Raw genomic sequence first — 27710 nt, 5'->3', positions numbered from 1 at the left:
TGTCTTTAGTAGTCTCTTTAAACTATTTAATGATTGTTGAATTGTTCCATTTTCCCCTTAAGTTAATTTTGGTCATGTGTAATTTCCTGAAATAGAATCCATTTTATTAATAAAAACATTAATTGGCTGAAATTGTACATGACATGTTTTCTTACAATTTTTAAGTCTTTGAAACTAGGTTAATGTTTACTTTCTCAACATTAAGTGTGTGTGTGTGTGTGTGTGTGTGTGTTTTCTCTTTCTTGTTCTGTCTTGCCAGAAATTTATTTATTCATTTATTGGTATCTTTACAGAACCATCTCAGTATTATCTAGGCTAGGATTATAGGTTTTTCTTTTTCCTTTTTGATTAATTTATGATTTCAGAGAAATAATTTTTCCTATTTTTAAAAATTTATTTTTCTGGCTCCTAGAAAACAAATATTTGTTTTTGTTTTTTTTTTTTAATTTTTTTTAACGTTTATTTATTTTTGGGACAGAGAGAGACAGAGCATGAACGGGGAGGGGCAGAGAGAGAGGGAGACACAGAATCGGAAACAGGCTCCAGGCTCCGAGCCATCAGCCCAGAGCCCGACGCGGGGCTCGAACTCACGGACCGCGAGATCGTGACCTGGCTGAAGTCGGACGCTTAACCGACTGCGCCACCCAGGCGCCCCAAATATTTGTTTTTAATATTTCTTTGAAATAGAGCTTTTCAGGTTATGAATATTTTTCTTAGATTGCTCCCAAACGTCTCCGTTGCTAAGTGCAATATCATTTTTCAGAGGCGTTCCTGCTAGACCTTTCAGCAGCTCCTGGCACAGCTGATCAGTCCTTCCTTTTGAAACATTTTCTTCTCTTGGCTTCTGTGCACCACTGTGTTTTCATCCTGCCACACTGGCTGGTCCACCTCACTCTCTGCTGGTTCCTTCTTTTCTCCTTGGTGATACTTAGTGTTGGAGAGCCCTGAAGCCCAGCCCTTGGTTTTCTTTGCTTTTCTCTCTCTCTTAGTGATCTTTTCCAGCCTCATGGCTTTGCTTACCATCTGTCAGACTTATGATGGTCATATGTATTTCTTTAGTCTGGTCTTCTGCACTGAGCTATAGACTTACATATCAGCTCTGCAGTATCACCACGTGGATATCCAATGGATATCTCACATTTATCATGTTCAACACTGGATTCCTGATCTTTCCCTGAAAATTGTTTCTCCTGTAGGTTTTCCATATCATTTAATGGCAACCTCATCCTTCCAACTGCTCATGTATATTTCATTTCTATGTTTGTAAGTTTCTGAAACAGTTGTAATAGAGCTTTGGAACATGAGTGATACTGGGAACATGGTTTCACCCAATCATGCTGATTTACGCTCCAGTTCCTAGCTGGGGCTGCAGGAATGAACCAAGGCTCCCAGACCCCAGGTGACATTGAACGTCATTTGGTAAGTGCCCTTGATTAAGTAGTTTCATTTTGGGAGACTGCACTTAGTAAATCTCTCCCCCTCTCTCTCTGTATGTATAAATTGTAACCTTTATGTTTCTATAAAATAACATGAAAACTGTAGGAATTTTATTTTTGAGATGGATCCATGAGGTGAAAGCTGTGTCTCTACCTGGTCTTCACATCTGGCTTATTCACTGGATTTCTGGATGTGCTAAGTGACAGATCCATCAGCCAGTCCCCAGAGGGTAGTTAGTTCTGAGTGGGCCAGCACTACTGAACTGGCCACACAGGCCATGAGGAGTTGGAAAAGCTGGTAGAAGCCTCCCTGGGTGGAAAGTTTTTGTATCTTTTACAAGGAAATGTAGGCTTTGCTAACTTTTTTTGGAATAATAACATAATTATAATTTTCTAACATCAAGAGTGAAGATTTTTAACTTAAAGGACAAGAAAATAATTTAAATGGGGTTTTCAGGTAAAGGGGTGGCACTTTTCTGAAGGCAACTGTAATTCTCTCAGTCATCTTGGGAATGGTTAATCCTATGGCAGGTAAAGAAGTGTCCTTGGAACTAGGACAGAGTGAGACAGAATTCGGGCTCCGAGACTTAATAGCTATGGGGCCTAGGCTTGAGGTCCAGTTTTATCACTGACAAGCTGTGTGGCCTTGGGCAAGTTACTGACATTTAAGTTTCAGTTCCTCTCACCATAAGTGGTAATATTTACCTCACAGAGTTTTGGAAAGACTAAAGTAAGTGTGAAAAATGCTTAGCATGGTGCTAGACTTTAGAATATGCACTCAGGAACATATCTGTTGTCATTATTGGAATGTATATTGTCTTCAGCTTCCTCTCATGGGTGCCTGTTTTGAGAGGTGTTAACACTTAGAAGAGTGAGTTGAGACAGGATTTATGTGTGTGAAATATTTTTTTTCCAGTTATGTTTGATCTGTAACCCGATCTACATTTGACGTGCCCTCAAATTCTGGTAGGGAGAAACATGCGTGTGTCTACGTGGGGAGACAGGATGGCCGGAGAGGGGGGTTAATATACACTAATCCCTTAATCCCTGACCCATGTGGACTGGGGACTTTAGTGTTTGGAGAGAGTGTTTCTTAGACTAAGATATCCAAACTGCTCAAATTCTGAATTACTAAGGACTACTCTATCAACTATTAAATTGCTGCTTCTTATTTACATATGGTTTACTTGTGAGTTACGTGAATATATCAATACACTATAACATCTGAAAATTGTTTATTCAACTAGCTAATTATAAGCACTACTCTATCTTAATCCATTCCACTCCTATAATAAAAGGAAAGTATTGGGGCGCCTGGGTGGCATAGTCAGTTAAGCATCTAGCTCTTGATTTAAGCTCAGGTCATGATCTCCAGGTTCATGGGATCAAGCCCTACATCGGGCTCCATGCTGACAGCACAGATCCTGCTTGGGATTCTCTCTCTCTCTCTCTCTCTCTCTCTCTCTGCCCCTCCCCTGCTCACTCACATGCTCTCTCTCTCTTTCAAAATAAATGAACATGTTTTTTTAAAAGGAAAATTTAAATAGTAAAGATAAAATTGATAAAACAAGCAAGCTGGATTGAGTGGTTCACCAGGTTTCAGGGAACATTTTCACAGTATAAATAATGATTCTTGTTTGGATGCCATTTCCAGTGTGCCTCTGAGTGATTCAGGTGGTCAGACACTAGTGAGGTTATCCAGGCTGAGTTATCAGCCCATTACCCATGAGGCTGCTGTGCAGCTGAATTACTTTCTCTTTAGGGGACAATGAGTTCATTATAAAGAGAACAGTATGTGTCATACAGCTTCCAGGAATCTCAAGTGTTTGGCTTAGAATATTAAAAAAAATAAAATAAATCAAGTATTTGGAAGTTAAGCTCTAGGAGGCATTGGGAGGTAAGACACAAATATAGACTCCGGCTAGCTTAAGCCAAAAGGAAATGCATTGGACAGGCACAGAATTATCTCACCCATCTAAGAAATCACTGACCAGGCAGACCTCGGGAAGAGCAGGGAATGATGGTTCAGTAGCAGGAGTTTGTGGAACTCTGCTATCAATGTTCAGTGCTTCAGCAAACCACAGTCTCTGTTTATTTCTGGAGAATTGGATAGACTTGGCTTGAGCCATTATTTGAGTTTCCCCTTGGACCCATCAACTGTGGCCAGGGATAGCTTCGAGTCCAGATAATGCAGCTGAGCACCCAACTCATACAACCATGGCAGCCCCCCATGGGGTACCTACCATAGGGTATTTTACCTTTGAACTACTTTCTTTTTCTTCCTACCTTTAAAGACATTGGTGAATTTTTGTTCCACTCTTTGCTTGGGGAAGTTAAATGGGTCACTGCCCCTATTTCTGGGCACTTGATCAATGATTTTCAGGAAGTTCTATCAGTGTCAGCATTTGTACTTAGTCAATTCAGTAACAGCAGCCTTTGGGTAGTTCCCTTTGTGACATCTGTTTGTCATCAGTTCTTTGCTTACATTTCTTTTTTCCTTTATTCATGTTTTTGCAATTTTTATGTGTATGGTTCTGTGTTGATTGCCATCTGATTCTTGCACATCTTTGAATGGGCTGGCCACCAGATGAAGGGAGTGGGTGGAGTAGTGAACTGTGGTAATCTGAACCCCAACTTGGGTTTATTGTCTCAAACATCCTCTCATCAAATTTGTTACTGCCTTCATCTTAGAGGAACATTTTCCCTTAGTTGTCTTCTCTCCCCCAGACCTTTTCACTGAGAGAGACTATTCAATAGGAAGGTATTATTTCTTCTTTTTAAAAAGTTATGAACTGTATAATTCATACAGAAGAATAAATAAGATATATGTTTAATTAGTCTTTAAAGGCTAATAATAAAAGGAACATTGACATATGAATAGAATATGCCAGTGTCTTAAAAACCTTCTGTGGGCCCTGCCCCGATCATACCATTCTTTCCTGGTGGTAACCATTTGCTGACTTTTGTGGTGATTATTTCCTCACTTGAAAACAATTTTTAAAGTCACCTATGTATGTATATATGCCTAAGCATACATAAAAACATAATCGGTCAGTACAAACCTGGCTGAATAGGGAAAGAACTATCCTGCTGTTGTTAGAAAAGTCTCCTGGGAGGGGTACCTGGCTAGCTCAGGTGGTTAAGAGTTGGTCCGACTCATTTTCAGTTCAGGTCATAATCTCAGGGTTTGTGAGTTCAAGCCCTGCGTCGGGCTCTGTGGGGGCAGCAAGGAGCCTGCTTGGGACTCTGTCTTCCTCTCTCTCTTTCCCTTCCCCACTTGCTCTTTCTCTCTCTCTCTGTCTCTCAAATAAAAATAAGCTTTAAAAAAAAAAGAAAAAAATTTCCTGGGATAAAATAAACCGAACTGAGTATTTTGGACATGCTTTACAGGGGACCCTTCTGGAGAAGTCTTTGGGCAAAGGCTTGAAGGAGTTCCAGGAAAGTCAGAACATCTGGCAGGCCAGGAGTATGGGCCCAGGGTGTTCAGAGGAAAAAAATGGATAGAGAGAGTGGGATTCTTGTGTTGCTTCCCAACTCTCCATGATCAACCCTAGCACTCAAGGGTAGGTAAAAAGCAGTGGTTCTCAAAGTGTGGTTCCTTGGCCAGCAGTATCAGGATCATCTGAGAACTTGTTAGAAAATTTCTAGGTCCTGCCAAGACCTATGGAATAGACATCTCTGGGGTTGGGACCCAACAATCTGTGTTTTAAGAAGCCCATCAAAGATTTTGATACATGGTAAAGACTGAGATGTAGTGGATAAAAGCATATACTCTGCATGTCATCAGTTGAGCTACGTTGTAGGATATGGAAAGGAAAGAAGGAGCACAGTTAATTACCATATAGTCAAGATAGGCTGAGTATAGATAATAATATGAGCCAGGCTCACTCGGTATTCAATGGTTGATTAAAAAGGTAATACAAGGCACCTGGTATTTGTGTGATGACAGCCCTCAACATGGCTTCTTTTGGTGACACTGCTTCAATCCAACCACTGTCCTCTAAACCTGGTGCACAGTTATTGACCTGGGATCTTTCTTCATCATTCTACCTTGAGATTACCTTCAGTTCTGTCCTCTTTCCTCTACTCCATATCTTCCTTTTTCTTGGTTTACTCTCTTGCTTTGGTGAAGCTCAACATTCAGTAGTGTGTCCCAAAGAGTGCATGGTATATACATTTTTGGACTTCTGGAGTGTCTAAAAATGTTTTCATTCTTTTTTCATACTTGATTGTTTGGCTGAATTTAGTAGAATGCTGAAGACATTTCTCCAATTATTCTTCAGTCTTTTTGTTTTTAGTATTGTTGTTGCAAAGTCTAAAGCCATCTGGTACCTGTTGTTTTGAATGTGACCTGTTTTTTCACCTCTGAAGCATACAGGACCTATATTTGTACCCAAAGTTCTCAAATTTCACAAGAATATGCCTTGATATAGTATTTTTTTTTTTTTGAGAGGGAGTGCAAGTGGAGGAGGGGCAGAGAGAGGAGGACAGAGGACTCTGCACTGACAGCAGTAAGCCCGATGTGGGACTCAAATTCACAAACGTAACTATGAGATCATGACCTGAGATGAAGTTGGATGCTCAACCGGTTGAGCCACCCAGGTGCCCCAATGTAGGGTTTTTTTTTTTTAATTAATTGTGTTGTGACCCTTCCAATTTGGACTTGTATCTTTTCATCCTGAAAAATTATCTTGAATTATTTTGTTGATTCCCATCTTTTCATTTTCTCTGTCCTTCTTTCTGTAATTTCTGTTTGTTTGTTTTAGAAGCTGTATCTCGTAGGCTGGTTACCTTTTAAATTTTTTTCAAGTTGTAGCTCCTTTTTGGTCTTTGATGCTTCCCATTCTTGTTTCATGGATGCAATATCTTCTTTTATATCTCTGAGGATATTAATGTTACTTTTGAAGTTTTATTCATTGCCAATTACCTGTTTCCTTCAAATTGTTGTTTGTTTTTGTTTTTGTTTTGTCCCTATATTCTATATTGGAGGTTTCCTTAGATGTCTGTTTGGTTGTTTGCTCATATTAGAGAATTAATAACTAAAAAGCTGATTGCAAGCTCTGAGCATGTGTGTGCAGGGCTCATTATTCTTAAACTTTGCAAGATAATGGGTGGACCATTTGTTGGAAAGTTCCTGATATTAGCATTTTACATCTTTACTCTTCTATCAAATTCCCCAGAGAATATTCTTCTAATATCTTGCCTTGCTTCCAGTATTCTGAACCTTAGTGGGGGATGAGACCAAAGCATCTTAGCATTCAGCTTTTCAGACCACACTCATTCACTCTTCCTTATTTGGAGACCCCCTTCACCTCTAGTTCCCTTGGCTGGGATGCTGAGAGTCAACAGTGGGCATGGTTTTTCCTTTTCCTCTGCCATTTCTTCTCTGCCATCACTGGAGTTGAAGCGGGCCTCTCCATAGGCCTAAAGGCATTTCTGCTATAACACCATTTATACATTACTGAAAGACCTTGTGTTCTGCCAAATGACACTCTAAAAGTAGGGCTTCTGGGAAAGATGAATTAGAACACCACTCAAAATTTTATAATTTTGTATTTAGCACAACATAAAACCAGTAACAATTCTAATTAAAACAAACAAGCAACAGTCCAGTAGCACAGTTAAATTGCCATGTGCATTTGCATCCAGCATTATTCATTAGATCCTCTGCAGCTTTAAAATGAAGTGTAGGTCCTTGAGAACTTTTTCTTCTAACAGTATCCAAATAAATATCTGACCCAGGTGTTTCTTCCCTGATTTTTTTTTTTTTTTAAACACAGGACAAATACCTTTGCAGTTTGACATCTGCATTCTCAGTTCCCTTAAATACTTAATGTAGTAGGAAATGTAGAGGCTTTTGAAGTCACTAAACCAGTCACTAAACTTGTAAAGGATTTGAGCCCCTCTCCCCCTTTTAGGGTTTTTTTAAACTGTTAACGCTTTCTCCTTAATTGTGAGGAATCCTGCTCCTGGTAGCATCTAAACAACAGGGGAAGGTCATACATAAACCCATACAATTTTTGCATTATATTATATCACTTCCCTAATTACCAGTTGTGTTTGAATTAGTTCTCATGAAAGAAACACACACTATATCTGAACAGACTGTATACCTCACTCTGTGGGCCACTGCCACTCCCAGGACTTGTTATTCTGATCTAAACATCCTTGGATAGGCCCTTCAGAATGCTGGTAATTCCTTTCGGGGACATATGTACTGGCAGGCGCTCCATTCCTCCTGTATCTCCATTCAGACTCCCCAGACCTGGGGCACTGTACTTGCAGACAGCAGCTCTGTTTGTTTCTCTGCTTCACTGATGTACTGTTTTGTTTTGTTTTGTTTTATTTTCCATCAATTTTTAATTTTTGTTATTTTTAGGAAAATTTGAGAAAGGGCAGTGAAGTAGGATATATTACTCCACCTTCTTTACCCAGAAGCTTCATAAGAACAGTAGTTTTCGAGGAAGGTGAAGTCAAAGTTGTCTGGAATGTTACAGGTTGAGAAGGCTGCTTTGGCCCCAGAGACTTAGGGAAGATAGAAGCTATTAGGAGAGGATGTTAGAAGGAGGGGAAGGTGAAGGAAGCATTCTCAGAGAGCAGGGGCTGTGGCTCTTGATCTAGTTTAGTTGAGAATACTCTAAAGAGTTGTCTATCTTTCAAATCATCAGAATCCCCTAGGAACTTGTGAAAGTTCCTGGGCACCACGCATGAGGACCCACTCTGGAAAATTCTGGCTGGGAAAAGAAGGAAAAAGAAAGTCAGTGCATGACTGTAATGTGGCATTTCACATATAAAAGTGGATATACAGGCCCACCTCAGAGATCCTGCAGATTCGGTTCTAGACTGCCCCAATAACGTAGGTTAATAAAGCAAGTCGAATGAATTTTTTGGCTTCCCAGTATATACAGCAACAATGTATATGCTTTGATTAAAAAATACTTATTGCTGGGTGCCTGGGTGGCTCAGTCAGTTAAGCATCTAACTTAGGTCATGATCTCATGGTTTGTGAGTTCAAACCTCGCATTGGGTGAGCGTGAGCTCTGTTTCTCTCTCTCTCCCTCCTTCCCCCCCGTCTCTTTCTATACCCCTTGTGGGATTCTCTCTCTCTCTCTCTCTCTCTGCCCTTTTTCTCTGCCCCTCGTTCACTTGCGCCCTTTAAGAAAACAATACTTACTTCTAAAAAAAATGCCAACCATCATCTGAGACTTCAGCGATTTTTTTCTAGTCTTTTTGCTGGTGGAGGGTCTTGCCTGGATGTTGATGAATGCTAACTGATTCAGGTGGTGGTTGCCAAAGGCTGGGGTGGCTGTGGCAATTTCTTAAAATTAGACAACAATGAAGTTTGCTGCCTCATTGGACTCTCACAAACCAATTCTCTGTAGTAGGTGATGCTGTTTGATAGCATTTTACCCACAGGAGAACTTCTTTCAAAATTGGATTCAGTCCTCTCATACCCTACTGCTGCTTTACCAATGAATTTTATGTCATATTCTAAATCCTTTGTTGTCATTTCAACAATCTTCATGGCATCTTTACCGGGAGTAGTTTCCATCTCAAGAAACCACTTTCTTTGCTCATCCATAAGAAGCAACTTCTCATCTGTTCAAGTTTTATCATGAGATTGAAGCAATTTAGTTATATCTTTAGGCTCCATATCTAGTTCTAGTTCTCTTGCTTGTTTCCACCATATCTGCAGCTACTTCCTCCACTGATATTTCTCTGACTTATTTCTTTCACTTAGCATAATACATTCTAGTTCCATCCACATTGTTGCAAATGACAAGATTTCATTCTTTTTGACTGTTGAGTAATATTCCATTGTAGATATATACCACGTTTTAAAAAATCCATTCATGGGGCGCCTGGGTGGCTCAGTCGGTTAAGCGTCCGACTTCAGCTCAGGTCACGATCTCACGGTCCGTGAGTTCGAGCCCCGTGTCGGGCTCTGGGCTGATGGCTCAGAGCCTGGAGCCTGCTTCCAGTTCTGTGTCTCCCTCTCTCTCTCTGCCCCTCCCCCGTTCATGCTCTGTCTCTCTCTGTCTCAAAAATAAATAAACGTTAAAAAAAAAAATTTAAAAAATCCATTCATCAGTTGATGGATGTTTGGGCTCTTTCCATACTTTGACTATTGTTGATAGAACTGCTATAAACATTGGGGTGCATTTGCCCCTTTGAATCAGCATTTTTGTATCCTTTGGATAAATTCCTAGTAGTGCAATTGCTGGGTCATAGGGTAGCTCTATTTTTAATTTTTTGAGGAGCCTCCACACTGTTTTCCAGAGTGGCTGTACCAGTTTGCATTTCCACCAGTAGTGCAAAGGGGTTCCCCTTTCTCCACATCCTCACCAACATCTGTTGTTTCCTGAGTTGTTAATTCTGGCGTTGCTGACAGGTGTGAGGTGGGATCTCATTGTGGTTTTGATTTGTGTTTCCCTGATGATGAGTGGTGTTGAGCATCTTTTCTTGTGTCTGTTAGCCATCTGGATGTCTTCTTTGGAAACGTGTCTGTTCATATTTTGTTCATTTCTTCACTAGATTATTATTATTTTTTTTTTTTGAGGTGTTGAGTTTGAAAAGTTCTTTAGAGATTTTGGATACTAACCCTTTTCCCAATATGTCATTTGCAAATATCTTCTCCCACTCCATTGGTTGCCTTTTAGTTTTATTGATTGTTTCCTTTGCTGTGCAGAACCTTTTTATCTTGATGAGGTCCCAATAGTTCATTTTTGCTTTTGTTTCCCTTGCCTAGGAGACATGTCTAGTAAGAAGTTGCTGCAGCCAAGGTCAAAGGGGTTGTTGCCTGTTTTCTTATCTAGGATTTTGATGGTTTTTTGTCTTACATTTAAGTCTTTCATACATTTTGAGTTTATTTTTGTGTGTGGTGTGACAAAGTGGTGCAGGTTCATTCTTCTGCATGTCACTGTCCAGTTTTCCCAATACCATTTGCTGACTGTCTTTTTTCCATTGGCCATACATTTGTGGGTCCATTTCTGAGTTCTCCATTCTGTTCCATTGACCTGTGTGTCTGTTTTTGTGCCAGTACTGTACTGTCTCAGTGATTACAGCTTTGGTTCTTAATCTCATCTAGAGTGGTACAGCCTTTCCAGGTTTTCAATTTACTTTGCCCAGATCCATCAGAGGAATCACTATCTATGGCAGCTATAGGCTTATGAAAGGTATTTCTTTTTTTTAATTTTTTTTTTCAACGTTTATTTATTTTTGGGACAGAGAGAGACAGAGTATGAACGGGGGAGGGGCAGAGAGAGAGGGAGACACAGAATCGGAAACAGGCTCCAGGCTCCGAGCCATCAGCCCAGAGCCCGACGCGGGGCTCGAACTCACGGACCGCGAGATCGTGACCTGGCTGAAGTCGGACGCTTAACCGACTGCACCACCCAGGCGCCCCGAAAGGTATTTCTTAAATAAGAAGACTTGAAAGTTGAAATTAGTCCTTGATCCATGGACTGCAGAATGGATGTGGTGTTAGCAGCCATGAAAACAACATTCATTCTGTCAGAGCTCTTGGGTGACCAGGTGCACTGTCAATGAGCAGTCATATTTTGAAAGAAATGTTTTTTTCTGAGTGCTAGTTCTCAACAGTGGCTTAAAATATTCAGTAAAACATGTTGTAGAGAGATGTGCTGTCAGCCAGACTTTATTGTACCATTTTTAGAGCACAGGCAGAGTATTTAGAATAATTCTTAAGGGCCTTAGGATTTTTAGAATGAGCATTGGCTTCAGCTTGAAGTCATCAGCTCAGCTGCATTAGCCACTAACCAGAGGGTCAACCTGTCCTTTGAAACTTTGAGGCTAGGATTTGACTTCTCCTTTCCAGCTATGAAAGTCCTAAATGGCATCTTCTTCCAACATAAGGCTGTTTCACCTATATTGAAAATCTGATGTTTAGGATAGCCACCTTCACTGATTATCTTAGTTAGATCTTCTAGATAACTTGCTGCAGCTTCTACATCAGCACTTGCTGGTTCATCTTGCACTTTTATGTTATGGAGATGTCTTCTTTCCTTGAAACTCATGAACCAACCTCTACCAGCTTCCAACTTTTCTTCTGCAGCTTCTTTACCTCACAGGAAAATTGAAGACAGTTAGAGCCTTGCTCTAGATTAGGCTTTGGTTTAAGGGAATGTTGTGTCTGGTTTGATCTGCTATCTAAACCGTTAAAACTTCCTCCATATTGTCAATGAGGCTGTTTCACTTTCCTATCGTTTGTGTGTTCACTGGAGTAGCACTTTTAATTTCCTTCAAGAACTTTTCCTTTGCTTTCAGAGCTTGGCTGTTTGACACGAGAAGCAGCTTAGTTTTCAGCTTATCTCGGCTTTCGACATGTCTTCCTCATTAAGCATTATCATTTTTAACTTTTGATTTAACACAAGAGGCATGCGACATTTCCTTTCACTTAAACAGTTAAGAGACCATTATAGGGTTATTAATTGGCCTAATTTCAATATTGTTGTATCTCAGGGAATAGGGAGGCCAAAGGAGAGGGAGACAAGCAGGGAATGACTGGTCAGTGGAGCAGTCAGAACACACACAACATTTATTGATAGGACACAGAGACATGAAATGAAAAAGAGCTGTTGGGAACATACTGCTCAATGCAAGGTTGCCACGAATCTTCAATTTGTAAAAAAAGATGCAATGTCTGTGAAGTGCAGTAAAATGAGATATGTCTGTAGTTCCTTTTCTTGGTCTATAGCATTTCATAGAGATGTAAAAATTCCTGTAACCATTTTATCTGTGGCAGTGGTTCAACTGCTACCTAATTAAATTTGATCAATGCCTTCAAGCATAAAGTGAATCATGTGTTGCACCCTTGACAATTATTACTGCTTTTTTTCTAAACAGAGTATTTGACTCTTATTATAAAACTCTTAATTTTCATTTTTCTTTGTGGTTTTTTTTCAGAGGATGGAGATTTCTAAAACCTGAATTGTTGCCACATCAGAACTACCTCTTAGTTTTTATGGTGCTTTGTAGTTAATTATCACTGCACTGGAATAGAGTTTCATTAACAAATGAAAAGTTTGTGGATATGCTAAACAAAAGCTTATCACTAATTATTTGTTAAAATGATTTAAATTTAAATGATTAAGTTAAAATTTGTTAAAATTAATTATCATTAATTTATTTGTTAAAATGTACTTAGTCTACCAACTCTACTAGAAAAACAAACTCTCTTATTTGAATATTTCTGGTAGTTTGCCAACATTTCTTTATCATTTTATTATTCTGTAGATGAATGAGTCGTAGACTCTCAACACAGGTGCATAAACCCTGTGTGTGTTTGTTTTTTTTGTTTTTTTTTTTTATTTTTTTTAACGTTTATTTATTTTTGGGACAGAGAGAGACAGAGCACGAACGGGGGAGGGGCAGAGAGAGAGGGAGACACAGAATCAGAAGCAGGCTCCAGGCTCTGAGCCATCAGCCCAGAGCCCGACGCGGGGCTCGAACTCACAGATCGCGAGATCCTGACCTGAGCCGAAGTCGGAGGCTTAACCGACTGAGCCACCCAGGCGCCCCTGTGTATTTTTTTTTAATTGCACATAAGTTCTATGTCAATCCCTCATCTTATAGAAGTTTAACTCCAGCCAAATCAAGGTGTCTTCAGTTAATTTAGGCTCTTGCTTTCCCTAATGCCTATATCTTCCGAGTTGAAAGTCAGTCCCAGGAGCACCAAGACTTCCTAGGGGATAAGACGGGGGTGGGGACAAGCCATCTGCCCTCTGTCCTCTATCCACAAGGTATTGAATATAAATTGGTATTCATTCATCAGATACAGCCTTGCTCTTGTCTCTGCACTGTCCTGTCCCAAGGCCTCTCTTAGCTATTCTTACTTGTGACCTTCAGACACACACACAACATTTAGATGCCCTTCTCACATATATTTATTACTAAGTAACTTTCTTGTTTTTCCATCTTATGACTCCCTATCTTCCATAGTTAAGGGAGTCTGTATTTTCTCTAGGATAGGAAAAAACTGGATTTTATATAATCATGCATTTTCTCCAGTCCATTTGGTAATGCATACTTTTTGCCATATACTCAAAAGATCAGGGTTTTACAACTGAAGAAAAAAAAAAGATCTACTTTTTACACATCTCTTTGGAAATAGTAGATGCCTTAAAAATCTTAAGTTTGAGTCAAGGAAGGTTCTTGGGGAAAAAAAGAATTACTAGGAATGAAAAGAATACCAGTTTAATATATGAAATATTATCCACAATAATTATATTGGAACTTGTAATATATGATTAATACCTATTGTGTGCATTATAGATTTTAAATTTTGGTTTGGTATTATTTTTACTTTATGAATATTATTTCAATATGTCCTTGTGAGGAAATGGAAGGCTGGCAGCAATGAGAGATTGTTCACTGGCATGGGCTTTGCATGATGAAGATGTGGCCTTGCAAATTTGATTTTGGCTTAAGAACTAGGAGTACCCGATATTGGTATATATATTCTGCTTCCAGGAAGATGGAATAGACATACTTTCCCCTGCTCTTCCCACTAAATATAACAAAAGCCCTGGATATTATGTATAAAACAAACATAAGAAAACTCTGTAGAGAGAGGAAGCTGATCAACTAGGCACCTTAGGACCTGAGCAATGACAGGATGGTGAGTTCCTTGGGTTTTCTTTCTGTCTCATATAGTTTAGACTCAATACTGAAGAAAACAGCAACTCAGAATATGCCAGTGGGTGCAGATAAAAAAAAAGTCGTGAGAAAAATTTGATCTTTTAGCCAAAGGTCTAGGGAAGGGACAGTCTCATAAGATGGAAAACTTTTAGATAGTAGCCACTAGACTCCAGTCAAATACCACAGAAATATCTCAATACACTTGTCAATACACTTGTCTCAATACACTTTTTCTAGTTGAGAGCAAATGAGGAGCCTAGACTCCCTCCCTCATGAGGCTGTAATGAGGCACCCCAACACCAGAAAGAAATGACACTTATCATTGCCTATAGGAAAACAACAACAACAACAACAACAATTTAAGTAACAAGCAGATTTCTTACTAGAAACCACAAAACACTGGAAAGGAGTGACACAACATTTTACAAGTACTGAAAGAAAAGAACTGTCAATCCAGAATTCTATATTTAGTGAAAATATACTTCAGGATTGAAGGGGAAATCAAGACATTCTCAGATGATGCAAAGCTAAAAAAAATTGTTGCCAGCATACCTACATTAAAAGAATGACTAAAGAAAAAACAAAACAGAAATGGTAGAAGGGGGAATCTTAGAACATCAGAAAGGAAGATAGAACATGGAAAGAGCAAAAGAAAAAAGAAAAGAAAAAAAAGAAATGGTTACATACAATAGATTTTCCCTCTATAGTTTTTAAAATTACATTTGATTATTGAAGCAAAAATAATAACTGTCTAACATGGTTCTCAATGTGTGGAGATGAAACAAGAAAATGATAAATGAGGAGAGTAAAAGGGTATAAAGAGAGAAAGTTTCTTTCACTGTCTTTTACTCAAACTGGTAAAATGTTGACACCAGTGGACTCTGATCAATTATGTATGTATAATATAATGAATGCATAGAGGAAGCACTAAAGGAGCTCTACCAAGAGATAGACTTGCAGGTAAATCAAAATGGAATTCTAAAAATGTTCAAGTAACCTACTGGAAGGCAGGAAAAAGAAAGCAGAGATCAAACATAATGTAAAAAAAAAAATCAAATGGCAGATTTGAAGCTTAACATATCAGCAATTACTTTAAGTATAAATGATTAAAATTTTTTTAATGTTTATTTATTTTTGAGAGAGAGAGACAGAGAGACAGAGTGCAAGAAGTGGAGGAGCAGAGAGAAAGGGAGACACAGAATCTGAAGCAGGCTCCAGGCTCTAAGCTGTCAACACAGAGCCCAATGCTGGGCTCAAACTCACAAACGGTGAGATCATGACCTGAGCCGAAGCCAGAGACTTAACCCACTGAGCCACCCAGGTGCCCCTATAAATTATTTAAACATACCAATTAAAGACAGAGATTCACAGTATATATTTAAAAATGTGGCAGAACTGTGTGTTGTTTAAGAAGCTCACTTCAAATAGTTCAAATGATATAAGTAGGTTGAAAGGAAAAGGATGGAAAATATATACTATGCAGATCTTAAACAGAAGAGAGAAGTAGGTATATTAATGTCAGATAAAGTAGACTTGGAATAAAATTAATAAGGACAGAGACAATTATTACATACTGATAAAAGGGTCAAGCCACCAAGAAAACATAGTAATCTCAACCGTGTGTTCACCATATCACAGAACTGCCAAGTGTATGAAGCAAAAACTAAGATAAGTAAAAAGAAAAATAGACACATTCACAGTTCTGGTTGGTAGCATCAATACTCCTTTCAACAGTCAATAAAACAACTAGAGAAAAAATCATCAAGGGTATAGAAGAGTTCTACCAACAGGTGCTAATTGCCAGATAAAACACTTCACCTAACAGCAATAGAATATGTATTCTTTTCAAGAACCCATGGAACATATACCAAGACAGACCATATCCTGGGCCATAAAACAAATCTCAACAAAGTTTAAAGAATTGAAATCATATAAAGTATGTCTTCTGGCCACAGTGTAACCGAATTAAAAATGGATATCAGAAAGATGGTTTAAAAACCTCCAAACACTGGGAACCTAGAGAACACACTTTTGAACAATCCATGGGTCAAAGTAGTCTCCAGAGAAATAAAAAAAAAAAAAACAATACATTGAACTGAATTAAAATGGAAATGCAACATATGAAACTGTGGGACAAAGCTAAAGCAGTACTGATGGGGAAATTTATAGCATGAAATGCTTACATTAGAAGGAAGTACATACATTGTTTGTGTAAATTTTTCCTGAATGATAATACAACAGGGAAATGATAGAGCAAGAATTGAGTTTTTGAGATCCTGGAAGACTCTACCCCATATAGGCAATGCTACCAACTGGCATGTTCTCTGATTAAAGACCTGGGTACCAAAGAAAGCTGTGCTACTTAGATATTCTGAATCTGCTCCTGTCCTGCACAGTTACTTTGCTTTATGCATGTTTTTCATCCTTGGTTAAGAATAAATCAGGATCTATGTTAGAATATAGGATAAGCTGCTGTAACAAAGATATCCTGAAATATAGTTGCTTAAATAAGATAGCAGTATATTTTCTTATCATCTAACAGTCTAGTAGCTGTTGATGATTCAGGTGGGTGAGTCTATTCAGCTCCATGAAATCATTTAGTGGCCAAGTTTCCATTTATCTCTTTGCTGCACTAACCTGTAAGACAGAGCTATCCGGTAGAAATGTCTGCAATGACAGAAATTTATTTGCACTGGTCAATATGGTAGCCCCTAGCATATGTGATATTGAAGACCTTAATTTTTAGTTTTACATAATTTTAATGAATTTAAAATTAAAATTAAATGCACATTGGTGGCTAATGTCTACCACATTGGACATTGCAGCTGTGGATATTATTCTATTCTGCATGAATGAAGCTGATTCACTACATTTGTTTCTAATTCGCAGAAAGGTGAAACACTAGAAACGGAGGGAAAAAAGTATCTTTTCTGACAAGTGAAAGTAAAATTACAACATCAACTTTACTCACGTTTCACTGATGAAAACTTAGCCACTCTCTTGGGGGTTCCCAACACCATCCTCGGGTTCAGTGATTTACTAGGAGGGCTCACAGGATTCAGGGCATATGAGTCACAAGACTCATACTCATGGCTATGACTTATTACAGCAGAAGGAGGCAATGCAAACTCAGCAAAGGGAAAAGACACATGGGGTGAATTCTGGAGAAAATCAGGCACAAACTTCCAAGAGTCCTCTTCCAGGAGAGTCACATAGGATGCGCTTAATTCTTCCAGCAATGAGTTGTGACAACACATGTCTACCAGGGAAGTTCATCAGCAACTCAGCACCCGTAGTTTTTATTGGGGTATCCTCTGCTTTGCACATATTAAAATTTCATATTCTCAGAAGGAAAGCAGGTGGTTGGTGTAAACCATATGGTTTGTATAATTTAGGATCTGTTGCCATTGGGGAAAGTTTTATACTGATGTAGGGAACTGTTTACCAATCAAGTTCCCAGATGCCTGTCAAGGGCCAAGCTTATAAGCAGGCTTTTCTAAAGATAGCAGTCTTTGGCCTGCTATGTTCTTTTTCTCAGCATAGTCACTCCTACCTGCAAAGTCGAATGGGAAATGTAGCCTCTAGATGGGGAGCCACATGTCTAACTCAAACTCTATTACCACGAAGAAGTGGAGAATAGATTTGAAAGGATAACTGGAAGTCACCTATGGAATTTGCACACTTTGTGACTTTATACAAGTTGCTTAGACTCCCTGCTCCTTTGGCTAATACATGTGTCTCAGAAATAATACATACATTGAACCATGCTTGGCACATGGTAAGTGCTCAATTTTTAATTTAATGGTAATTTACTATTACCATTTTTAATTTAGTCTATTCTTAGAGCGTATGGGTTGTTTTATCTCTTCCTTTCTATTCTTAATCCACCAGAAACTTGGAAGTTTTATTAGGGGTGGAATCTGGACTGCTGTCCTCTGTCAACTTTCTCTGTTGCAGATTTTGGGGTCATTTTCATAGTGTAATCTAAGTGTCCCCTAGCCCCTACCTAGCATTTGGAGATAATCCTTTCCTTTAGCATCCAAATATAATAGCCAGTATCCCCATTCCAAGCTGACTATAGGAAATGTAGACTTGTCCCAAATTTTCCTGAGTATTCTTGACTTCTTTTTCTTTTAAAATTTTTACTATTAATCTTTTTTTATTCTTGATTTTCTTGGTGGGGTCTTACATATCCTGATCGTTGTCTGTCACTTCTTGCTTTGAACTCTTACTTTGGGTTTCTCTGTTATCACTTCTTTGAATCTTCTTGTATTTTCAACCTTCCATTGTCCATTTTCCCCCAAAGGTGGACATGAATATCCTTGCTTTCTTCAGAGATGGGCTAGAACAAGGCTACCATAGATTTGCTTTATGTTGGTAAATAAAACTCATAGAACCTTTATGAGTGAGGGAGAAGATAACAGAAAATTCAATACTAGACATCACAGTGTCTGAAATTCCTAAGTCACATCTGCCACAAGGTGCTCCTTATCCTCTTCTCTCTTATTTTTATTTTATTCTATTTTTTAATGTTTATTTATTTTTGAGACAGAGAGAGACAGAGCATGAATGGGGGAGGGGCAGAGAGAGAGGGAGACACAGAATCTGAAACGGGCTCCAGGCTCTGAGCTGTCAGCACAGAGCCCGACGCGGGGCTTGAACTCACGGAACGCGAGATCATGACCTGAGCCGAAGTCGGCCGCTCAACCGACTGAGCCACCCAGGCGCCCCTTATTTTTATTTTTTATTATTTATTATTTTTTTGCCTCTCACCTCCATAGTACTGTCTCCCCTGTTGCTGGAATGTGCTACAGAAAACTGGATCTTTTCTAGACTATTCGATGCTACTTCTACATCCCAATCTCCTTACCCCATGACACCAGAAGAAACTGAAAAATCCCTCAACATTTAAAAAACAGAAGCAAATACACAAAAGAAACCCCCAAATCAAAAAGTCTTTCCAAGAAAGTTGCTCTTTACTTTTATGTTGTATTAATGATTTTATTTAATTCATCCTCTGTGCTCTTTCATAACAGACCTGCTGCTTCAGCTTCATTTCTGTTAATTCCCTCTTTGTACTTCAGCTGTTTAGTAGGACTCCTTCAGTTTCTCCAACATGCTCTTTCCTGCCTCCAAACCTTTGCCCATGCTGAAGTCACCACTTGGAACACCTCCTGTGCCTCTCCCACTGGCTGAATCCTGTACATTCTTTTAATATAAGCTTAAATGTCATTTTCTTCTGGAATGCCTTTCCTGAACACTTGACGCTCTCCTACTGTGTGCTGCCCCTGGTAGCTGTGTTAGTTTCATAGGGTTCCTATAACAAATTACCACACACCGGGTGGCTTAAAACAACAGGAATTTATTCTTTCACAGTTCTGGAGGCCAGATGTCTGAAATCAAGGTGTGAGCAGGGCCATGCTCTTTCTGAAGGCTCTAGGGGAGGATCCTTGTCTTTTCCTGCCTTCTGCTGATTTCGGCAATCCTTGGTTTGCCGATTCACCTCTCCAAACCTGCTTCCCTCCTTACATGGACTTCTCCCCTGTGTCTCGTCTCTTCTTGTAAGGCCCACCCGAATGACCTCATCTTATCTTGATTACATCTGCAAAGATCTTATTTCCAAGTAAGCTCACATTCACAGGTACTGGGGGTTAGGACCTCAACATATCTTTTTAGGGGACACAACTCAACTCATAACAGTAGCATACAGCAGTTATTTCTTTGAACTGCTTTCTCTAGTTCGTAAGCTTCTTGAGAACAAAGACCTAGTCTGTTTTATTCACCATTATATCCCCAGGGCCTAGCAGAGAATCTGGCACATCGCAAATACTCAGAGAGCATTTGAATAAAGTAATAAGTGAAAACTCTCAAATACAAAATCCTTTGTGTTTTACTCTTCTATTTAATCCCTACTTCTTTCCTCTCTCAAAGACTTGGTGGTCTCTGGGATTCCTGAATCTCAGTCAGCAATCGCCAAATCCTACTGAACTAGGTCCTAGCTATCTTTTGCTAATGGCTGCCATCACCTTCTCTTTTCTAGCCATTACCACCATCCTAATTCAGGGTATTGTCATCTCTTCCATGGACTAATGATGTTCCTCCAATATCCTCTTTCAGCCCCTTTTCTATCTATTCTCCATACTACAACTCTTATATGTCATACTACTTAAAATCTGTCAGCACATTCTTACCACATAGGGCTTCCGATGCTGTCAGTGATCTGGCCCTAGCCTTACGCCACCCCTGCCAACTCCCAACCTTTTAACCACCCTCCTTATTCTTTCTGTACTGGACATAATGTAATTCTCAGTGTCTTAATCACAGTGTGCTCTTTGTTGATTCAGATTTTTGCACGTGCTGTTCCCTTTGTCAGGAGTGTACTTCCCACCATTCTTGGGCTGACTAACTCATTACTGCATATCTTTTACATCTCAGTCAAAACCTCTCCCTAAGACTCCATGACTGCCCTCCCCAGGCTTAGGTTCCCCTGCTATTGGTGCCCCCTGTATGTGAGGTTCTCAGCAGACCTCACATTTCTCTTTTGTAAACCTCATCACAGTTACATTCTTTGCTCAATATCTGTCTTCCATGCCATAGTATAAACCACATCAAGGCTGGGGCTGCATCTAGCTTGCTCACCTCAGCATCCGCGACATTGCCTGACTTCTACATGATGCTCAACACATTTTTGTTTGAAGAATGGATGCATTCAACTGCCATTTCTCTTTCTTCTTTGATTTGGCTCCCATTTTGGGAAACCCACTGGTTTCTAGAAATCAGAATATGTGTCTCTTTTCTTGCTTGGCTCCTCTCAGTTCTTGGCTCTGTGGACTTCCCCTTATTCAGCAGGAGTCTTCCCCTGGAGGAAGAAGTCTATGTTAGTTAGAGTGGGAAAAGCTTTATTAGAAGGCAGACCTTTCATCTTCCTGGGGCTGAAAAGGGGAAATCTTTACTAAACTCCCAACATAGCATTAAGGTAGGATAGAGGGGCTATGTGCGGATTGCCTCTCTTATCACCTCTCAAAGGGGGCGAGGAGAGAGAGCATGCAAAGAATATTGTTGGTGGGAAAGCAAATGGATATAGATATATATGTACTGATTATTCATTGCCTCCTCTAGAAGTTCTTAGAATATTTCTGCCTAGCTCTTGCTATTTTTCTTGAAGATGAAGATACATAAAGACAGTATTTGTAGTTTTTCCACTCACTGACCAACAGTATCTGTCCCCCCAAATTGAGATATCTTATATTTGATCATTTATGTATGGTTTCTTCATTTAACAAATATTTATTGGGGCCTCCTATGTTCAGTTTCTGGGCCATTGGCTCAGAATGCCAAGATGAATATAATAGAGTCTACCTTCTTGAGGAAAGAAGACTGGCTGGAAAGAAAACTCAATCAGTTTTAAGATGTCATACAATGTGATAGGTGCTATGATAGACAGGTACGTGCAATGTTTAAGGAACCTAGAGGAGGGAGGCAGAGCTTCTGATCATTATTTAGAAGTGCACATTGCTAGATCTTATACAATGGTTATGCCCTTTCCAAGGCTTTTGATTGTATCTTTAAATGTATTTCCTGTATTAACATGTCTTGGGATTTTCTACATCTTTCAAACTGTTGCCTAGGAAGTTAAGACTAAGGGGCCTGGAGAGAATTAGACCTGGATTTAAAATCTGAGCCTGAGTCTTATCTTGCAGCTGGGTGACTTAGAGAAATCACTTACTCTCCCACATCCATAAAAGAGTGTACACGTGCTAGGATTAAATATCACAGATGCAACACATTTAGCGCATGCCTGACATGCAGTAGGTTCTCTGTTATATCTTTCTCCAGGTGATTGTAGCTCTTTTTGGGTGGTGGTGGTGCTGGTGACAGAAACCTGTTTCTATTCAGCTTCACGGGACACACAGAGGCTCAGTTGTTGATTTTTTTTAAAAAGCAGTTTATTGGTATAAAAACAATTTAAACATTATATAAATACAATATAAATATTCCTTTTAAAAATATGTATAAGTTAGCCACGTATTTGAGGTAAACCTACACATTCCAAGCAATGATCTGGCTCTGAAACGTCGAGGATATTCCAGCTGTGTAGCCATTTTATGTTATCTTTTTCAAAATGAATACATAAAATATTTCAAGTGGCACTTCATAAAAAATATAAATATCTGCTCCTTATATAAATTAACTCAACATCACATATTTAAATATCAATAAATTAAAAATAATTAAAATAGTGTCCTAACGCTCATACTTTTCGTTCTTCACAGAGAACAACATCAGTTACATGCCCAGTGGACAGGTTTCTGACCAGAGAAAGGAATGCCCGTGAACTACAGCAATCTTAGATGCCCAGGTTACATTATCCGAACAGCCCTGAGGCTGAACTGAAGGAAGTCCTCCAGCCTTCGCAGGGTGAGGTGAATTGTTGTGTGCCTCAGCCACTCTTCCTGTGACTGCAGCTTAGCCTGCAGGCCAACTTCTACGGTTGGGACAGGGATGGTTACCTCATCCTGATTCTTTCCCTGAAGGGAAAAGAAAGCAAAAAGAACTATTTAAGTATTGAACAAATCCTTTGCAGTGGCGGGATGCTCTGTGCTGTGGGAAGACGTTCAAATTCGGGGTGAAGGAGACTGGGTGGGGCTGCCTGCCCTGGCTCGCCCAGGTAGGGGGAGGTGGTTCTCCCCTGAGCCCACCTGAGCCCATCCTGCATGCAGCCCTTTCATGGCGACTGAATCCTACTCCCCACTTTGCTAATCTATGTCTATTAGACCATGAGCATCTCGAGGGCGGCCATGGTGTCTTGTCTTCCCTTATGCTAAACAGTGCCTGGCACAAAGCCCCATCCATCTGCCATCTATTGAGGGTCCACTGGTCTGTGGTGTAAGGGGGACTGGGAAGCACCTTTCCACAGACCCACTGACATGAGGCTGAGTAGTTGTGGGAGGGCTTACACCTCCAGGTGTGGTTCTAGAGCACGGCAGCATGGGCATCCCCTGGAACTTGTTAGAGATGCGAGTCTCAGCTCTCCCCCCAGACCTGTTGGATCAGACCCTGTGCTGTGACAAGATTCCTGGGGATTTGGTGTGTGTTTTAAAGTGGGAGAAGCACCGGTTTAAGGCAAACAGCTAGAAAAGGCAGTGGCAGTATCAACACCCATGTGCCTGCTTCTCTGTCTAGTGCGCTTTGTTTGGCTCATCCACATGCTGTGCCATCAAGCCTCCATTAGGTGGCATTTGAATGGCTAGCTGGTAGTGACCAAGGCCTTTGGTACCTGCTCTTCTAGCCTTTAAATGTTTTTCTGCATTAACTCTTCCAGCAAAAAGTAAGGGGAAAGAGTTGAAACTACCCCAGTGACAAGAATATCAGTTGGCAATAATTAAAATATTAAAATAATTTTTATGCCCTCTGTTCTTTGTTATTAGAGATCACTGAGCAGGATTGGATGTGCTTCCTTCTGCCTCTACAGATTTTTTTTTCTTATATCTTAAGCCATTATAGTAGAAGTTGATGTTAAAATCTCATTTAACAGTTTTAAATATAGTTATTAATGTCTTTTGCAGAAGAGAACCGAAAGAAAAAACAAAAAGTTTCAACTATCAGAAAATCTTCCTTAGATCCTTTCCTCTACATGTGGCCATCTCTTTTGAGTTGGCTTTGCATTCCCAAGTTGTCTAGGCTCCTTTCTTTGAGCCTGTGTTCCTCGCACCAAGGGAGGGGATGAGGAAATGCTCACCTTACGCTTCAGCATCTGGAGCAGGACGTTAGTACTGGTGTACACAGACTTGGCATTTTCCTTATCACCCTCATACTTGTCCTGGAGGAATTTCAGGTATATCTGAAACTCCTGAAGACCAGTAGTGATTCTTGTCAGGCAGGTCTCCTAAGAGAAAAGATGGGGAAATCAGCTATTGCTAGGAAGGTATAATCAATTTAAAAAGTTAAAATCGCTATAATTCAGCTACTTCTCCCTCTGCTCCTCCAAGGAACTTCAAACACCCTTTAGCATTGTATTTTGAGACATCAGACAGCATCAGCTGCCCCATTTTAAATATCTGGACAGAGACACTACTTAATCAGTTTTACCCAAAACCTGATAGATGCTGGAATGTGGCAAAGGGGTCTTTCTCTGATTCTCCCCTTAATACTCTTCCTTCTGGCTGCACTCCTGTCCTTGTCAATATTGGGCTGAACCTCCTTTTATGGAATAATCAGAAGTCAGTGCAGGATATCCCACTGTCTGGAAGGAAGAGGGTGTAGAGAATGACCTCTACACAGAGTGCAGACTGGGATCCTGCTAACAGCAGGCAACGAAGAGAAGGACAACTTTACCCAGGATGGATTAGCTAAACCTACTGGGGTTTCTAACATTTGATGGCCGCAGAAATCCCAATACAGAAGGGCTATCTCTAACCATTGCATTCAAAAGTAAGCTGCCTTCAGAGAGATTCAAGTTGGCTTCCTTGTGAAATTTACATGATGTTCTTTACATTTATCCCCTTTGTTTTCTGCCTAGTCTATATGCATACAGACACTGCATATCAGAGGGAGAACTTTTGACTAAGGAATAGTTAAAAGTGAATGTGATGTGTTCATACCTGATTGAACCCAGATTGGAAGCATCCATCTTTTTCTGCCAGTTTCGGAAGATTTAGGTTGTTTTCTGCCAGTGCCTCCTTGCTGTCCTCACATTTGTTATAGTTGTCACACATCTGGGGAGGAATACCAGAACTGTTGTCAAAGAAGTGCCCCCAAAACAAACACCACTAGAGGGCCGATTCATGTTTTACCCAGGCAGGAAGGCCTCTAAGAGAATGAAGTCACACCACATCAGCATCCAGGCAAGCCAGGTCTCGTGAAGATGGGCACACTTGGGCTCATTTCTGGGCACCTATGACTTCACACTTGTTGCCTATTCTGAGTCTTGGTGTCCTTATCTCTCCAAATTGGGGATAATGAAACTCCTCCTTTGTAAGTTTTTTGTGAAGATGAGGCATACTATTTACATAAAGTGCATGGCACATAGTAGGTAGTCAATAAATGACAGCAATTTTGATGATAATTGGGTGAATGTAATTTGAGCCCCAATTTTCCAGCTAGAAGGACCTTTGAGATCATCTAGTCCAATTCCAAAATTTTACAAATGGGGCCCAGAGGTGGTAGGGAATTTGCCAAAGATCACAAAACTGGCTCAGCAGAACCAGAACTAGATTTGGTTCAGGACTCCCAATACCCCCTCCTGCGCTCTTTCCTTTCTACCAGACAGAGCCAAACTACCTTACCTTTAAAGCTTTGGAGCTGCTTTAACCTACTGATGATTTTGCCACTTTGGTGGGCTGTCAAGTATGCATCTTATATGCTGGAATGACTCTGGGGAATCCCTAACCACTGAGCTTCCATAACCTAAAAGTTTTGTGATTTTTGTGAGAAGCTCAACATTTATTTCAGGTGGCACTCTGCCAATGCTTCCAAAGTGCAAGAGAGACAAAGAAAATTGGTAGACATTATTTTTTGGTTAGGGAAAAGGAAGTCCTGAGAGGCAGTGACACTCAGCCCATGCCAAGTATGGAGCTGGGAATGGGCCAAGGGGCATGGATTTCAACCCCAGTGTGTGTTTTCCAGGAGGGAAAGGAACTCCCTGAGACCAGCAGCAGAAGAGAAATACAGAAGACGTCTGCCCCTTTGGCCTGAAATCTAAACTGCCCCAGAACCCAGCAAAGACCTCCCAGTGCAGGAGCCCTTGTCCACATCCAGGGCCCAGGAGGTGAATGCCCACACAGGCCCTTTATCACCCTCAGTTGAGCCTACCCACCTCCTTTTTCAGTGCAGAGATTTTGCCGAGGATGTACTTAATGAGTTCTTCCATTTTGTCTGCAGAGGTGAGTGGTAGTCTATTTGAGGTGGCATCTCCTCCCAGGGGTCCCGGGGTAGGGAAAGCAGTAGCCACCACCAGGAGCAGCCCCAGGGAGAAGGCAAGTGGACTGAAGGCGCCTGTACCGGAGGGAAGGGAGAACAGCCAGTGAACAGACCGCACAGCTGGGGGAGCTCTGCTGCTGGCTGTTGGCTGCCTGCCAGCCCTCCCAGCAGACACACACCCCTCCCTCAGCCGGCCCGGCTGCCAGGCAGTTCCAGGGCTAGGGATTTCCTTCACTTACTTGTGGAGAGGAAGGTCATAGCTGGAGTCCCGGAGGGCAGATGGAGCTCTCTTTCGTTCCTGGTGGGCTCGAGGGCAGAATGAGCCTCAGACATCCCCAGTCTTATATTTATTGGGGCTTGAGACTCTAATATTGAGACTCATGGGAAAATCCCACATTTGATAAATCTCTGTTGGAGGGTGGGGGTGGGGCCAGAGCGGGTGGGGCTGATTGGAAACCTTATTAAGATTGTGCAATGTGACGTCCTTTAGCATCACAGGAATCACAACTGGGGGGGGGGGGGCGGAAAGTGCCGCTTAGGTCATACCAAGCTAGCCTAAGAGGCAGGATCACTCTTCCTTTACTTTCTTTTCTGTTTTTTGTTTTTATTTTTTTAATTTTATTTATTTATTTATTTCTTTTTTAGTGACTCAGCATTTTGGCATGTCTTAAGAAGGAAAGTAAAGTTGAAGTCATGCACAAAGTTTTACAGGAGGGGGGGCAAAAAGCTAAGGCTGACTATGATTTAAGAAATGCTCTCATTACCAGATTAACAGGCTAGGATTTAGTATTCCATTTAATTCATAGTCATAAAAACCTAAGACGTTTTGACCTGAGCTTCCTCAGACCACACCATAGCCCACTAGCTTGGGGTTACAAGTAAGATGCTACTAACAGCGAGCCATCTGCAGGACTTTCCTCTCTTTGCTGGCTTTCTCTGTGACCAGCTGTTGCAGAACTGCCTGACTGCCCCCAAATCTCGTGCAGTTGTCTCTAGGGGTTTCCAGACGTGGTGTGAGGTGCACACATAAATGACTCCTCTGTGCCACGATGTGGCATCTGCCAGTTTCTTTCTCACCTCTTCCAGCCCACTTCAGCCAGCTCAGCCTCAGCCCTGCTCTCTCCCTATTGGCCCCTTGGGGACCCTCCCAGTGAACACTTTGATCTCTCTGCCGAGGGGTTTGTCTTGTGCTGCTAGTGCTGTCCCCACTGCTGGTCAGAGGGTGATCCTGCTCCTCAGGGCTCTCTCCCTGAGGAGACCAGGTGGGTATTGTCTCTGCTGGAACCCTCAAGTTAGCAACGCCCACTTGGTTCAGAGCAGAAGTGGCAAGAATACTACTCACCTCTTTGACATGTCAAAGGAGGACCTTGTGAAATTTTCTAGAGCTTGTGTTCATCGCTCCCTCCTGCGTAGGACTGGTTTTGAGTCCAGAGGTAGCTGGGAAGAAATCTCCTAACACAGACTTGGGCTCTCAGGCTCTGAATCATGCTTTGCCTCCAGCGCCCCAGGCTACCTTACTGGGTTGAGCTTGTATAGTTTGTACAGGTTCCCTCAGCCCTTATAATGACGTCTCTTGCAGGAGGGTCCTTGGTCTCATGCAAATGAACTCTAGACCAGGCTGCCTTACTAGTCTCCCAGACACCCAGGCAGCTCTGAAGATTGGCTCCAGGTTGAAACTAGGACCCTTGTACAGCACCA

The 27710-nt window shown here is 40.8% G+C and overlaps 1 protein-coding gene across 3 annotated transcripts; it reads right to left on the bottom strand.

Annotated features, from left to right (window-relative positions):
• Nucleotides 1–22453: 22453 nt before the first annotated feature.
• Nucleotides 22454–27524, bottom strand: IL6 (interleukin 6). 3 transcript variants are annotated; one of them, XM_047834035.1, is made up of 6 exons: nt 27355–27524; nt 26252–26310; nt 25909–26087; nt 24695–24808; nt 23833–23979; nt 22454–22621 (listed from the first exon to the last, which is right to left on the bottom strand). In XM_047834035.1, the coding sequence occupies exons 1-6, from the start codon at nt 27363–27365 to the stop codon at nt 22454–22456; spliced, it is 678 nt and encodes a 225-aa protein (XP_047689991.1). In that variant the 5' UTR covers nt 27366–27524. The 3 variants fall into 3 exon arrangements, with proteins under 3 accessions (XP_047689991.1, XP_047689985.1, XP_047690001.1); XM_047834029.1 differs by lacking the exon at nt 27355–27524 and having other exon boundaries at nt 26252–27344; XM_047834045.1 differs by lacking the exons at nt 25909–26087; nt 27355–27524 and having other exon boundaries at nt 26252–26316.
• Nucleotides 27525–27710: the final 186 nt, after the last annotated feature.

Source organism: Prionailurus viverrinus, chromosome A2, assembly GCF_022837055.1.
Source record: "Prionailurus viverrinus isolate Anna chromosome A2, UM_Priviv_1.0, whole genome shotgun sequence".
Taxonomy (NCBI): domain Eukaryota; kingdom Metazoa; phylum Chordata; class Mammalia; order Carnivora; family Felidae; genus Prionailurus; species Prionailurus viverrinus.
Note: the sequence above shows the minus strand (reverse complement) of the source record. Positions and strands in the feature narration are given on the sequence as shown.